Genomic DNA, 16,528 nt, shown 5'->3' with positions numbered 1-16,528 from the left:
TGATTAGGATTTAAGATCAGTGACGTTACGTTTGTAAATTCAGTCATTCAAGTTTTACTTTTACGAAAAAGCAGGAAAACCAATGTATACATCAAGGAGAAACTTACCACCATCGAATATTAACAATAGCAAGATTGGTACAGAAAAAAGAAATAATACTAACTTGGTAGTATTTTTTAACTAAGTATCAAAATTCATATATATCACTGGCTTAAGTGTGTGTTTGATTGTTTAATTAGACTAAAGATTCCAAAGTCTCAAGAGTGCATGAAAAGATAAGCAATTAATTGCATCAATCGAACCAATAGACAATAAAGTAATCTTTTAATTAATTACTGTGAAAATTACATTAAATCTACATGCTTCTATGTTAGTAATCATAATTATATATTATCTAATAGGTTCATTCTCTTAAAAGATATTCTATTAATTGGAGAGATACGGTTAAAACAGACAAGACTCAATTCTGGAAGATGATAAAATAGGAAATACTACTCCAAAAAAATACAGTATTGCAAACAAGACTCAATACTGCTCCAAAAAAATACAAGATAATGCAATCATCGTAATCAAAATGTTATAGATATGCCTATTATCTATCCCCTTCTATCTTCTTCTTCTATTATATAAAGGGAAAATGTTTATGTCTAAAATGTTAGAAGGTTGCTCTGATATTGCAATGGAGATTATGTTTTTCATGTTGAATAAAGTTACAAAAAATAATTTTATACCAGTGATAGTAAATTAAACATTTTTCTTTTTCCAGCAACAAACTTACAAGAGCGAAACCAACTCATGTTAATAAAGAACAACATTGCAAGCACCTATCATTAGATTAAGAAACCACACAAAATAGAGATAATATCAAATAAAAATATATTTAAATGCTCTGTAGAGGGCTTAATAGCTTCTTTTGTTGTGTATGTATAGAAAATTCAACGCCAAACAAGAAATTTTAATTTGACAGGTTTATTATTTTTTTCTATTAAATTATCATTCAAATATAATAAAATTAGTATTGGTATATGATATATTTATTTATTTCTAAATTTTGTAATTCTTCAAGACTCAAGAATTTATTGATAAGGAGATATATGAGGAATTGCGAAAGATTTTTACTCAATACAAATTCAGAAATTACTTTAGCTTTATCTTAATGTTTTTACTTATAATTTAATCAATAATTCCAAAAAACACACATAATTATTTTTTTCTTTGCACTTGTTGTAGGCACATAAAAGATTCTTTAAATACAGATCCGTACTTTGGCTTACCACTTAACAAAAAAGTCTTTAAACAAAAATAAATATATATGACTTTTGAATATAGCTCATCTTTTGTAAACAATCATGTTTTATATTTATTTTTTTGAATTTGAGTTAGATAGAAGAAGATAAAATACTATTGTGATAATTATTTTATAGATTATGTTATTTGTAAATAGGTGATGTATGTTTATTTTAATTTTATCATTTTCATATTGTCGTTGTTTGTAGATAGGTGATATATGTTTATTTTAATTTTATCATTTTCATATTATCATTGACTACTCTATATTATTATTTTTATATTATTCGAATTTAAAATTTCAAAAATTATTAAATTAATCAACTTTAAATCCAATAGAAAAAGCGACTGGCAATGCCAGTTAAACTGCTAGTAATAATAAAGGTAAAATGGGAAGATAGAATTAAACACCAAACTCCTATATTGTCGTACTTGTTAAGCCACTAGTAATAATAAAAGTAAGAGGTAATGACCAAATCAGTACCCGAAAGATTCAAACGCTAATATTTTGATACCTGATTATTGTTATTGACAAAATGGTACCTGAATATTTTAAAAATTTGCCAAGCGTGTCCTCGTGCTTGCCGGACCATGGCTCCGGCGAGTAAGATGCTTACGTGTTCACTGGTTTTTGCTGACAAGAGAAGTTTATTTTGAGTTGGAATTTGTAATTAAAAATATTATTCCAAACCCTAATCCTTTCCCTTCCCTCATCGTAGCCCCCTTTCCCTTTTTCTTTTCCTCCCCATAGCAGCCCCCTTCCCTCTCCCTCCCTCTCATCTCATCTCATCTCATCTCATTTCTGCAATAAAAAAGAACAACAATCTAATATCTCAAAATTCTATCCTTTCAAAGCAACTACAAATTAAAACTTTCGATTCTCTCTCTCAGATCAGAGAAGAACAGAACGAGAATCTGAGAAGAAGAAGAAGAAGGAATAATGGATCTAGCACTAGAGGAGCTACAATTCCTGAACATCTCAGAAATCTATTACCCTTTTTTTTCCTCTTCGCTTTTTCTCTCCTCTCTACCGCCGCCGCCGTCTTTGCCGTTGCTTCCCTCTACACCAACAAAGTTGTCTCCTTTTCCTCCACCGTCTCTGCAATCTCCAAAATCTTCAAGCATTTGTTCATCACTTACCTCTGGGTCACACTTTTGATGTTCATCTTGTGTTGGTCATTGTGAATTTGGTGAGATTGTTGGTGTAGAACATTTTTTACTATTTGCAAGAGTTACCATCACCAAGAAATTGATAAGAGTGGTTTAGATGATCATCTTGGTAAGAAATTTGGGGGTTTGTAGGTGGATTTTTTTCTTTTTCTTCTTTTTTTAATATAATTGATGGAACAGTATAATACCTTTGAAAAAAACACAAATGGTGTTGGTAGATTGTAATTTTAATATTGTGTTCTGTTGTGCATGCTTCTATATGTGCCTTTATATGATGCTGCGATTGGGAGGGAGATGGAGGGAGAGTTTGCATTGGGAAGGGAGGGCTTAGGGTTTGGGGGTGGTTTGCCATGTCACCAAAATACGGTGGCCATGTCAGCATTGTGATTGTCGGAGATTTGCTCCGGCGAGTTCGGGGACACGCTTGTCAAATTTTAAAATCTTCTAGGGACTATTTTGTCAATAACAAAAGTCAGGTACCATTTTGTCAGCGCCAGAATCTTTTGAGTACCGATTTGGTATTTACCTCTAAAAGTAAAATAAGAAGATAGAATTAAACATCAAACTTCTATATCCTCTTTATATGGGGAATAATGGACAAAAGTACATATGAATTTTCTCACGATGGACAGATGTACACTCTAACTTTTTAATGACTCATCTGTACACACCAATATCAAGCACCATTGTCATTTTTACCTTTTCGTCGTCTGAGTAACTTTTCCAGTCGTAATGAATGTCAGGTGACTTTGTGCATTGTGTGACATGACCTTTTCGATGACAATACATTGAAAACTAAACAATAAATGATTGAATTTGTGAAAATTGAATAAATAAAATTTACAAGTGATTTAGAATCTTGCTTCTTTTCCTTCCTTCTCCAAAAAGTGGATGTGAATCAAGGGGAATGGATCCTCTCAATTGTTAAAAAAAATTGAGAGTGTAAAGTGTGATCTCTAACCCTTCATTGTTCTCTTTTTCATATTTATTTTTTGTTTCACTTATAAAATTAATAGTGGAAAATCACACTTTACTCCTTCAATTGTTAAAAAAATTAAGAGGATCCATTTCCTTAATCAAGGGTTGTAACTCAGAAATAACTGTTAGGACAATGTTCGAAGTAAATTTTGGAAAAAAAAGAAAGAGAATGAAAATTCTTAATAACTTGTAAATTTTTTTATTATTAAAATTTAATAAATTTAATAAATTTAATAATTTATTATTTAATTTTTACTGTGTCATCAAAAGATTCATGTCACATTATATACAGAGCCACTTGGTAGTCATTATTATTAAAAAATTACTCAAGTGACAAAAGAATAGAAATGACAACAAAATTCGATATTAATATATACAGATGACTCATTAAAAAAATTAAAACATATATCCATCCACTGTATAAAAATTTATGTGTATTTTTGTCTATTATTCCAATATTATTATAGATAACATGTAATACTTTGTGGCTCCTCCATCTAAACGACTTTTAGTGCAAATAAAATAAAATACATGTTTAATTAAAAAAAAAATCTTGCCCGATTTAAAAGTTATACGTTGTACATACAGCAGCTATATGTAAGGCATTAGATGCCTTCTCCCAAGGGTCCATCGACCCACTCGATCAGCCATATATAAGTCCCAAACATTCACATTATTAACCATCGCATCAACACTCTTAACTCCGGCTTGATGCACTTCACTCACTTCCGCCCTTGTTGTTCTTCGCCCAAAATTCCTAGATTTCTTTAGATTCTCTTATCTCACATGTTCCTCTCTTCTCAATAACATTATCAACAATTTCAACGTATGTAACTCCTTACTCTTTACCACTACTACCTTTTAATTGAAAAAGATTTTATTTTTATTTTTCCCTCTTCCCCTAATTGTTCACTTTTCAAATTGAGTTCAGATTGGTTATTCTTTTTGCTCAATTATTGTTTTTCGTGGCTTGTGTTAGGTTTGGTGTGATCGGTACGTTGTGGGTGCGGATTGCATCCTCTGATCCAAGAGACTGGTATGTTCTCTCTTTCTGCTTCAATTTTGAGAATTAACGTCGAAGATTGTCGAATTTGATTCTGCAGATATTTAATTTGAGAGGAATACAATGATTCCTGTTTTCTAATTGTGAAAGTTTGTTCAGCTCACTACAGCTTCGCATATTTAATTTTTAACAAAGAGTTCTTCATTTAGATGTTTTACGGGTGATCTTTTTTCTTTTTTAAATTTAGTTAGTTAGTTAGTTTGTTTCTTCTTTGCAGAGAATACAACTTGGTCTCTTGGGAGTTGGGTTTGTCCATATGAAGCCCGCTACCACCAACATGGCTCAGCCGCAGAGTAATTGGGAGGCTGATAAAATGTTTGTGTCCTGCCAATTTTTATTTTAAATTTAGATTTTTTATTTCTGCATTTGATACTGTTTTATTTGATCTGGAGAGTACATGTATTTGGTATATATTTGATCTTGTGTCCTGCCAATTCATTTATATATTTTTAATATAAATTTTATTTTTAACTTTTTCTCCTGTTATGCTTCAGGCTTGATGTTTACATCCATGATTATTTTGTAAAGAGAAAATTACATAACACTGCAAAAGCTTTTATGACAGAAGGCAAAGTTTCCACCGATCCTGTAGGTAATGTTTAATTCTACTGACTTTACACTTCAGATGTTCAGTTTTAGGGCTGCTGTGTGTTAAGTTACACATTCATAAAACATACAACCAAAGTAGCCTATATAAACACATGGGCATCGCTCTCTTTTTATAGTAAAAGGTGGAGCAGACGTGAAATGTAAGAATTCTAACATTGGTTTCTACTCGGAGGTTAACTTACCCTTTGGGTTTCTGCTTCTTCCTTTGTGTTTTTAAAAAATTTCATCATTTATTGGATTTTTTCTCCCTTAAAATTCAACAGACATTAATAATGTGAAGTAAGATAAAACTAGAATATAATGTATATTCTGAAGAAACTGGAAGTGGTTCAATTTGGTATCGACGTGAGTTGTCTTGTTTGCATGTCTACAGCAATTGACGCTCCTGGAGGATTTCTGTACGAGTGGTGGTCTGTCTTTTGGGATGTCTTCATCTCAAGGACAAACGAGAAACATTCTGAGGCTGCTGCAGCTTACATTGAGGTGATCTTGTAATCTGCACCATTTTATTTCTTAATTCCTTTAAAAAATTTATGGCAAGGTGAATCATATATGTATTTGCTTGTTGGCAGACCCAGCAAATGAAGGCTAGAGAACAACAACTTCAGATGCAACAATTGCAACTTATGCAGCAGCGCGGTGCACAGCTGCAACGCCGGGATCCTAATCATCCTCCTCTAGGTGGTTCCTTAAGTGCCATGAACTCTGAAGGAATGTTGGGGCAGCAACCAACAAATGTGTTGGCCATTAAAATGTATGAAGACCGAATGAAACACTCTCATTCAATGGAGTCAGAGGCATCTCCAACACTTATCGATGCAAATAGGATGGCCCTTCTTAAATCTGGAACAGGTCATCAAGGGTAAGTTTCCTTTTCTTTATAGTTAATGTCTACTAGAGTTTTCCTACTAACTTTATCTTCATAACATGGATTGGACTGCTAATATTTTGGGTATTTTGTTGCTTCAGTCAGTTGGTCCATGGTAATTCAGGAAATATGTCTACTGCATTGCAGCAACTTCAGGCCCGGACTCCTTTGACAACTGTAACTACTTCAACATACTTAGCCTTGTCATGTGTTTTTTCATTTTTTCTCCCCCAGCTTTTCTCGATTTTCACTACTACCATAATAAGCAACTGGATTTATTGAACTTATAGGACATCAAAGGAGAAGTCAATTTAGGTGCCACTCCCAAGAGTTTGCCTATGGATAACTCCGTGTACAGACAAGCAATTTTACAATCAAAATCCGGGCTAGGCGGCACAGGTATTATTCTGTGGCCCTCTTTTATAAAATTTATATTAATATTTTACTCGTGGTCTAATGTCTGTTGGGATAGCATTTATCATTCTGTCTCTGTGATGTTGTGCTAGATCGTATGTTATGAATCCCCCAATTCAATGCATTAAATATGTTGCTTTGACTATACTGCATAAATCGCATGCAATGCTGATATAGAATTGTGCAATTTTAGAGATTGGATCATGAGTCGATGCTATTTTTGATTCATCTCTGACTTGTATAACTGGAATGACAAATTGGATTGAAGCGCATGAATTACACAGGAATTGAGTAGATAGATGCAATTCAATTCCCATCATTTCTGCACTTGTTTTTATGGATACAAATTGGAATTTTCAAATATCAATACAAATTGTGGTTTAGGGCCAGATTGTTGCTTCATGATGCCTTATAATATTTATTTTATATATATAGGGTAAAAGAAAGATGCTTTCTGCAATACTGTATTTGTTGATTCCCTTTCTGATAACTGGGATATTTATTTGAATTTTCAATTTTGATATCTTGCTGAAGCAGTGTAGTTGAGTTTTGACAAAATAATGCTACTTAACTTTGCCTTCAATATTTAGGCAGAATATAAGATGTTTATTGTTGTCCTCCAGGGTTAAATCCAGGGGTTACAAGTCTTCCACTAAAGGGGTGGCCCTTAACTGTAAGTTGAAGTTTATGATCATTTCATCATAAAAGTTGCTTTCATGTAGTCATTTAAATAGGATAGAAAATGAGCTATCACCTTTTCACAGGGTATTGATCAACTAAGACCTGGCGGTTTGGGCGTACAAGTTCAGAAGCCTAATTTGACAACTCAAAGCCAATTTCTTTTGGCATCACAACAGCAGCAAGTCTTAGCACAGTCTCAGGCACAAAACAACCTTGGAAGTTCTAATAGTCAAGGTGATATGGATCCACATAGACTTTCTACGGTCCCTCGGGGTGGCTTAAGTGCAAAAGATGGTCAATCTACCAGCTCCCAAGTGCAGTCAGGTTCACCTAAGGTTGAATTTGCTCTTCAAATATTAATGTGCCTGAATGTATGAATATTGTCTTATAATTTGTATCAAAAAATACATTAAAATCAATGTCAGTTAATGTACTTGCTTTAACACTCAAAACACAATCATATGCTTTATCTATAATTTGTTTGAATGTATGGATATTTATAATCCAAAGAAAATTTAAATAAATAAATAAATAAGACAACACAGCAACAACAACAACAACAACAACAACAAAGGTTGTCCCATTAGGTAAGGTTGGTTATATAGATCAAACAATGCTATTGCGCCTTGCAAGTGAAATATTATTTGTTTAAAAAAGAACTTTCTATGCATTGCCACATATTAGAAACTATCGCTTTTGCTACTGTTAAATGTCACACAGTGATATATAATTGGTCAATGTCAAAATCAAATTCATAAATTCTTAAATGAGAAAAGGATTTGTTTAGATCTTTTTACCCTTTTTTTCTTCCCCCAGAATTCCTGGTGTTCTTTTATATTAATAGAGTGAGCTAGAGGGAAGCTCTAGAAGAGTCTAGAAGAATGTAGAAGAGTCAGAATTAGTTAGATGTTCAGTTAGATTAGCTAAGCAAATAGATAGTTGCTTCTAGAATCTGTTTAGAGCCTAACTAACTTAAGCAAGTCCCTCCTGTATATAAGTTCATGGGCTTAGTATTATTCCTCATAATAACAGAATCATCATTCTCGCAATTCTCTCTCTCTCTCTCTCTCTCTCTCTCTCTCTCTCTCTCTCTCACACACACACACACACACACACACACACACACACACACACACACACACACACACACACCTCTTCTCTTCTCCTTCACATTCTCTCTGGTTCACCTAAATCTGTCAAATATTGATTGCATTTAATCTAACCCTTTGTTGAACTTATATAAAAGGATTTCAAAACTTGTTTCTATGTTATGTATTTACCTTGCCTAAGTTTATTAACCTATGCCATAATATACATTGCAAGATATTGCATTATGTAAACTATCATTAAAGAAGCTGTTCTTACTCTATGCTCTAAAGTATCTACTACAAAATTAATTAATTTGATGGATTTGATGTTAAAGCATTTATATCAAGACTTCAAGAATAAATACAACAAAGAGTGGATCTGTTTGGTGTTTCTTGTTTTTATCTTTTGTATTTAATTTTAGTTACAAAAGTGCCGCCTTGTTTTTACTCTACATTCTACTAATAGAATTTTGCCATCAATGTTCACTTTTCAAGAAACCAACCAAACTAAGGTGATAGTTTTGTATTAATAGTAGTACACTAAAAGAGAATGTTTTCCAGAATTCCAGTCAACAACCTGTAAAGTTTCAACTAAAGGTCATCAGTTACACGACTCCTTGATATTCCAATAATCCTAATGAAGTAGAAAGTCATTCAGAGCATTAGTCTATAACTTTGTAAATAGATACCTCTAAACTTCTCAACATGACAGGTGTATAAGCTTCATGCTGAAATCCCCTTCTATAGCATTCACCAATACATGTGTAGTTGGGCACCTAAGAAGTTTTCCTTTTACCCTGTGGTTGTAACATGGTTTTTCTGCTTTTGATTCCAAAAGGAGAATGTATCTGTAAAGTTCTGGAGCTGGTCCACTAATTGAATTAGTAAAGTAAACAAAGAAAGAAAAATAAAATTGTCTTCATTTCATATGTATCAGCTTTGTTCTCTGCTTGAAGAATAGGCAATATAAACCCGTGTTATGCAAGAAAAAGTATGCTTTCCTGCAGCAGCAACTGCAGCAGGTTTTTGCTTCATATCACTTTCTTTTATTTATTTGATTATTAATTTTTATGCATGTAAGCAGATCAATAAGGTTGTCTATTTTTGGTGGTTTTGCTTTCACCATATTTTTATTTATTTACTTTCTATTTTTGTTATACAATTTATGAATGGTAGAGGGCACGAAACAAAGCTGCATAATCTTGTGAATATGCTACCATGCATTATGACATTATGTGCTGCTGATGGTGTTATTAGATTCATTTGCAATCACTTTTAGTATTTCATTTTCTATCATTCTTTATTCCCCCTATGCACTTCAGAGCCAACTAACATACTATCTCTTGTTTGTTTCAGAACAACCGGAAAAGGAAACAACATTCTTCTTCTGGGCCTGGCAATAGCACTGGTACTGGAAACACAGTAGGTCCTTCACCTAATTCACCACCATCAACTCACACACCTGGTGATGGAATAAATACAGCAAGCAGCATGCAGCATGTTAACAGTATGCCAAAGAGTATGATGATGTATGGTACAGAAGCAACAGGTGGCCTTGCATCGTCTTCTAATTTGCTTGTAAGTTTTATTTCAATTTATTTACTTGTTAGTTGTTACAGTATATAAATCATGCTTCATATATACATTTGATTTACTGTTGAGTTGTACAGTATGCTTTTTTTGTCTGGTACTTCTAGCCCTTTTGTTCGCCAATCATATTTAAGTCATTTATGACTAGTTGAAAATCCTCAATTGCTAAGCATCAATCCTCTTGAGGCATTTCCTTACTCATAGTGTTTTGGATACTGTATTATAAGCTGAAGAAGCTATTTTGTCCAATTGTCCTTTGTATCATCATCATCATCATCATCATTTCATAAAGCAGGAGGATATGGACCGATTTGGAGATGTTGGTACTTTAGAGGATAATGTGGAATCCTTTCTATCAAATGATGGAGGAGATGAAGGTAGTCTCTATGGAAGTATAAAACAAAATCCGGCTGAGCAACAAAAGGAATCATCAAAAGGTAGTCTTTTATGACTGATTCGCTTGTGTATTTGTAAATTAAGGGAAAGTATCATTGACCAAATTTTGCATTTCAGGTTTCACCTTTGCTGAATTTGGTTGCATACGAACAAGGAACAGCAAAGTTACTTGCTGTCATTTTTCATCTGATGGAAAATTACTTGCCAGTGCTGGACATGACAACAAGGTATTGCATAATATACAAAGTACGGCTTATTTGAAAAATGTGTATGGTGAAGATTATGGTGTTTTGTCCCCTTCTTCTACATGCTAACCATTTTGCTACACTGTATCTTGCCTTTTCCCCTTTGTTTCTAAATTAGTTTATTTGATCACATCCATTTGGAGTTTTTCTACCAAACCTTATGAAACTATGTTTTTATCTACTCATGCTATCTTATTCTAAACGTGTGCTCTTCTATCATATGCCATATACATAATGGATTATAGTGACATTTTGATTTAGTTATGAACGTTTTCCCCTTTTTTGTGGTGGGGTTAATAAGATTGCCTCTAATCTCTAGATTTAATTTTCTGAACAAACTCATTGAAACAAATTTGTATACTATCTAGTTACTAATAGTTGTTTGTGTTACTTTTTCATGGAAACCCAAACTAGGTTGTCCTTTGGAACATGGACACTTTACAGACAGAGAGCACTCCAGAAGAACACAAGTTGGTTATTTCAGATGTCCGTTTTAGACCAAATTCATCTCAGTTGGCGACAGCCTCAATCGATAAATCTGTGCGGTTATGGGATGCAGCCAATGTAACAGTTTTACTAACTTGCCGAGATTTACATTCAGCTTGGACATTTTAATTTTCTAACCTAAACCTAGATTCTTGCTTCTTTATGCTTTGTTCCCTGTGTGGGGTTTGTCAAGGCCTTTTGCCGATATAACTCTTATATTTTGGTTTTTTATTTGGTTTATTTGTTTAATGCAGCCAAGCTATTGTGTGCAAGAATACGGTGGGCACAGTGCAGCAATTATGTCTCTTGATTTCCACCCAAAGAAGACTGATATGTTCTGCTTTTGTGATAGTGAAAATGCAATTCGGTACTATGATATTACTTCATCCTCCTGCACGCATGTATTGAAGGTTAGTTCATGCAATCTTTGTTTCCTCTTAGAACGTTTTATCATGTGTGCCTTGTATGCTTTACAATTGATGATTTCAGGGTGGAAATGCTCAAGTGCGGTTTCAGCCTAGAGTGGGGCAAGTACTAGCAGCAGCTTCTGACAAAGTAGTGTCAATTTTTGATGTTGAAACCGACAGACAAATTTATTCACTTCAGGTATAATCTATATCCATGCTTGCTCATCCTGCTTATGATATAATCTGATCTCATCTTAAAAAGTATCAATGACACTGCTGATTTTGTTATGTCCCTGACCTCTTTTTTTGACAATTGCTCGTTTTATTGAATTTTCTTTTGTTTTTTCTAGTTCCTCAGTATTATTCAGTCCTCTTTCTGCCTCTATCTTTTTCATTTTAAAATGATATCCTCCTTTCTTATTCCAATATATTTGCTACAGCTCAAATTATTTTATGATATTGTGGACCCAACTAACAAAATAGAAACCAGAATCAATCACCACATGAGACACTTGCAGCTGTTGGTGGAACTGAAGATTGGTTATCTTTTGCAACACTGTGATCTGTTTATTTCAAGGTTTGTTTGTCTTGTTGATTTTGTTGTTAAATTATTTGTCTTCATAGGGACACACTGAAGCGGTGAACTATATTTGCTGGGATGCAACTGGAGATTTCTTGGCAACTGTGAGTCAAAATTTGGTGAAGATTTGGACACTGGCCTCTGGAGAATGCATTCAGGAGCTTAGCTCAAATGCAAACCAGTTCCATTCTTGTGTCTTTCATCCAAGCTATTCAACTTTGTTGGTGATTGGAGGGTTTTCGGTAAGTTTTTGTTTGATATGTGTTGTACTAAATGGATGTTTTTGAAGTGGTGCCTCATACTTTCGGATCAGCAAAACTGCATCTATTCACAACACAGAAAAACATCCTAAAGAAATTCCTTCCTTCAATGACAAAAGCCTGTCCTTAATCCATTCAGTTGGGTTGGCAATCTGAATCAACTGACATCATCAGGCTCCATCAAGAGATCCTTTGGTGTTCCTTTAGATCCCTGCAATCCATCATTTAAAACGAAGCCTTCTTTGCTCATCTTGTCTTTTCTTTAGGAGCAGGACTCATCATTACATGTTTGTTGCAGGAAATCTTGACACTAGTATCCATAATCATGTAGGAAAAAATAAAGAAACCATAAGCAAAGCAAATATGAACAGTCTTTGCCCTTGAAATTGTTACTTGATGTCCAACTACCACCAATCAGCTTCTTATGCACCCTTTAGGAGTATTTACTGTCAAGCTGCCAAATGTATTTTTTTTTTAATTCCTTTAGAAAAAAAAAATACTTGATTGCGTATCCTCAGATTGATCTGCTTATTCTTTTTCTGTATTCCTCCTCCTAATCTTTCTGAGATCTTTCCTTTCAGCCAACTCGCCAGTGGCCTAAACGTTCTTCCCTTCTAATCTTCCTATACAGATGACATGAATCAAATTCCAACTTGACAACATTAGGCTTGGTGTGTGAATGTATTTCAAATTAACTACTAAAGTTGACACAAATTTTGAATTGCGGCTGTAATTGTGTGTTCAACAATTTTTAGAAGTCAAACAATTTTTGTAACTTCACTGTTTCTCCTCATTGTAAACCCAACACTGCTTCCAGTTTTTCTTGCTGTCGCATTTGTTTAAATTTGCTCAACTGAGCGTCAAAGGTTGAGCCCTGTGTTAGCCATGAATTAACTAGCACCCTTCATTAACCATCATTCATTGAGGATTGTTGTTGATGTCTTGGAAATAATTTTTATTGATTCAGAATTTTCATCATCTCAAATTATCAAAATGGGGTAAAAAGTGCCAACCGCTGACTAGTGACCTTTAACCCTTTTATTGTTATGATCCGAATATGTGATCATCCAATTAAATAAACATCATGGCGGATATTAACCTATTTCTATTACTGCTGAAGTTTCTCCTTTTTTTTTTTTTGGGTTCTGTGGTCTGCAGTCCTTGGAGCTGTGGAACATGGCTGAGAACAAAAGCATGACAATTTCTGCACACGAGAATATAATTTCCGCTTTGGCTCAATCTCCTGTAACCGGTATGGTCGCCTCTGCAAGTCATGACTGCTCTGTTAAGTTATGGAAATAATTAACAGGTTATAGGCTCTCTTGTACTTACTCAATTCTTTGAGTCACACCCTTTATTATGAAAGAACTCGGAGATCTGTATTGGAAGGAAAAATTGGGTCTCTGAACATTATGCAATAATATTAATTAGTCTGCAATAAGGTGTAAGTGTAATGTCACATATATACAATTTTGCGCTATATTTAGTATCATAAGAACAAAGCATGTGGCGATTTTCGTAGTTCTAGTGACGATTATCAAAGTTGTTGTTAAGGGAAATGTTTGTCTTGTCGCTGAAGATGTAATTATCCGACTATTTGTGATTGCTTGTATTATTAATCTTGTTTTCTATAAACTGGTCTTTGGTATTTATTAAACTTAACTAAGTTGACTTTGGGTAGAACCAACTTGTGTTAACTTCGTACATTTGTTATTAGAAACGTTAGGAATTAGTTCTTAAGCAAATTTAACGAAGTCTTAATGTGTGGTGGTCTTTTCTTTTTTATTTTTATTTATTTTTTAAGAGTAATTATCCAAATCACTATTGGAATGTTTTAAAAGTAGACTAATGTTAAACCGGTACGATGTACAGATTTACATTTAAATTTGACATAGTTGGTAAAATAACATTTTATAATCATAAATTTTTTGAGTTTAATATAACATTACCATTGTTATTTTATAACAAACATACAGAATATATTATTCTATCTTTACTCAAAGTAAAATATAAATAGAACAGAATATATTATTCTATCTTTATTCAAAGTAAAATATAAATGGAACAGTCTGAAGTCTATAATATTTTTGAATCATAAAGAAGAGCTAAAAAAATAAAAACATATATAACTGTAATAGTAACATGTCAATTTTAAGGCTAATAAAAATTTATCGACAACCTAGTGCCTTAGTAACCTCATTAGAAAAGTAATTGGCATATAATGTTGTGCTCTTTGTTACACATTTTATCTCAAATTTGAAAGCAGAGTTACAGATAAATTAGTTATATTTACAGTAAATATTTATACAAAAGTGTAAATTATAACATGTTATTAAAATGAAAATAATATTTTTCTTACCTAAATATTATTAAAAACTTCTTTGAACACGACATCTGTGGGGATTTCCGTTGTGTCCGTGAATTCCGCGACGAAGTCGGCCAGGTATTGTGATTTGATGGCCGTCCGAGCTTTGTATTGAAGATCAAATTCGGACAGCTCGACTGCCCATTGCAAGATTCTGCCTGCCAAGTCTGTTTTCTGTAAGATCCCTTTTATGGGCTGGTTGGTCCGAACTTTAATGGTGTGGGCCTGGAAGTATGGGCGGAGTCGTCGGGATGTTAGTATGATAGCGTAAGCAACCTTTTCTATTTTCTGGTAGTTTAGCTCGGATCCTTGTAACGCTTTGCTGATGAAGTATATGGGCTGCTGCCTGCTGTCGTCTTCTCGGACCAGTGCTGAGGCTACTACCCGATTTCCTACCGCGAGGTACAATATGAGTGGTTCTCCTTCCTGTGGCCGAGTCAGTATAGGTGGCTGTCCTAGGAATCTTTTGAAGTCTTGAAAGGCTTGCTCACATTCCACTGTCCATTTAAACTCCTTTCCCTTCCTTAAAGTGGTGTAGAATGGGAGAGATCTTATTGCTGATCCAGCCAGGAATCTGGACAAGGCTGCCAACCTCCCGTTGAGTTGTTGTACCTCTTTGACACAAGTCGGACTTTTCATATCGAGTATGGCCCGGCATTTATCCGGGTTTGCCTCGATTCCTCTCTGTGTGATAATAAAACCCAAGAATTTACCAGCTTCTACTGCGAATGTGCATTTTGCAGGATTGAGTCGCATGCCATGTCGTCTTATAGTGTCGAATACTTGGGTCAGGTCGGATAATAACGTCTCTTCGTTTTGTGTCTTTACTAGCATGTCATCCACGTAGGCTTCCATGATTTTTCTGATGTGATCCGAAAAAACCTTGTTCATTAATTTTTGGTAAGTGGCTCCTGCGTTTTTAAGACCGAAGGGCATGACAATGTAGCAGTAGTTTGCTTTTGGGGTTAAGAATGAGGTTTTCTCTTGGTCGGGTGGGTACATTGGGATTTGGTTATATCCCGAGTATGCGTCCATAAAGGAGAGGTATTTATATCCGGAGAAGGCATCTACCAGCGCATCGATACTTGGGAGTGGATAAGGATCTTTTGGGCAGGCTTTGTTGATATCGGTATAGTCGGTGCACATTCGCCACTTCCCGTTTGACTTTTTCACCAATACGACGTTAGCAAGCCATAGTGGGTATTTGACTTCTCTTATGAAACCTGTCTCCAGTAGGGCTTGTACCTGTTCTTCCACAGCTTGAGAGCGCTCTGTTCCTAGCTTTCTACGCATCTGTTGTACCGGCCGAGATCCTGGGTAGACTGCTAGCTTGTGGCACATTAGTTTGGGGTTTATGCCTGGCATGTCTGCGGCCTTCCACGCAAAGAGGTCAACGTTATCTCGTAAGAATTGTATTAGTGACTCTTTTATGCCACTTTTGAGGTTTGTATCGATGTTAGTCGTTTGGTCCGAGGTGTCCCCGATCTGGACTTTCTCTATTTCTTCTTCAGGTTGTGGGCGGATTCTTCTCGTCTCTGAACCCCACCGAGTTCGACTGTGTGGAATTCTTCTCCTCTGCCTCTGAGGTTTAGACTTTCGTGGTAACAACGGCGCGCCATCTTCTGGTCTACCTTTATGGTGGCTATCCCCGCTGTAGTTGGGAATTTCATGCATAGATGCGGGGTCGAGACTATTGCGCCGAGCTGATTCAATGTTGTCCAAACTATTAAGGCGTTGTAGGCTGAACTCACATCAACCACGATGTAATCTATCTTGAGTGTTCTTGACTGGTTTCCTTTTCCGAAGGTCGTGTGTAGTGAGGTGTATCCGAGTGGTTGAACCGGGGTGTCTCCTAGTCCGAACAAACTGTTCGGATATGCTCTCAGTTCTTTTTCTTCCAAGCCGAGTTTGTCGAAGGCAGTTTTGAACAGAATGTCGGCGGAGCTTCCTTGGTCTATCAGTGTGCGGTGAAGATTTGCGTTTGCCAGTATAATAGTGATGACCATGGGATCGTCGTGTCCTGAGATGATACCAAATATGT

At 34.9% G+C, this 16,528-nt stretch overlaps 1 protein-coding gene across 1 annotated transcript; it reads left to right on the top strand.

Moving 5' to 3' along the window:
* The first annotated feature begins 4,062 nt into the window (after nucleotides 1-4,062).
* LOC107460205 (transcriptional corepressor LEUNIG_HOMOLOG) lies at nucleotides 4,063-13,784 on the top strand. The gene is made up of 20 exons (XM_052253207.1): nucleotides 4,063-4,261; nucleotides 4,415-4,471; nucleotides 4,716-4,813; nucleotides 4,993-5,090; nucleotides 5,481-5,590; nucleotides 5,680-5,969; nucleotides 6,077-6,152; nucleotides 6,266-6,374; nucleotides 7,013-7,062; nucleotides 7,154-7,441; nucleotides 8,871-8,971; nucleotides 9,072-9,180; nucleotides 9,515-9,736; nucleotides 10,044-10,185; nucleotides 10,262-10,371; nucleotides 10,804-10,953; nucleotides 11,130-11,285; nucleotides 11,365-11,481; nucleotides 11,907-12,104; nucleotides 13,281-13,784. The coding sequence occupies exons 3-20, from the start codon at nucleotides 4,755-4,757 to the stop codon at nucleotides 13,422-13,424; spliced, it is 2,529 nt and encodes an 842-aa protein (XP_052109167.1). The 5' UTR covers nucleotides 4,063-4,261; nucleotides 4,415-4,471; nucleotides 4,716-4,754; the 3' UTR covers nucleotides 13,425-13,784.
* Nucleotides 13,785-16,528: the final 2,744 nt, after the last annotated feature.

This window comes from Arachis duranensis, chromosome 8 (genome assembly GCF_000817695.3).
Source record: "Arachis duranensis cultivar V14167 chromosome 8, aradu.V14167.gnm2.J7QH, whole genome shotgun sequence".
Taxonomy (NCBI): Eukaryota; Viridiplantae; Streptophyta; class Magnoliopsida; order Fabales; family Fabaceae; genus Arachis; species Arachis duranensis.
This window is presented reverse-complemented; position numbering and strand designations above follow the sequence as displayed.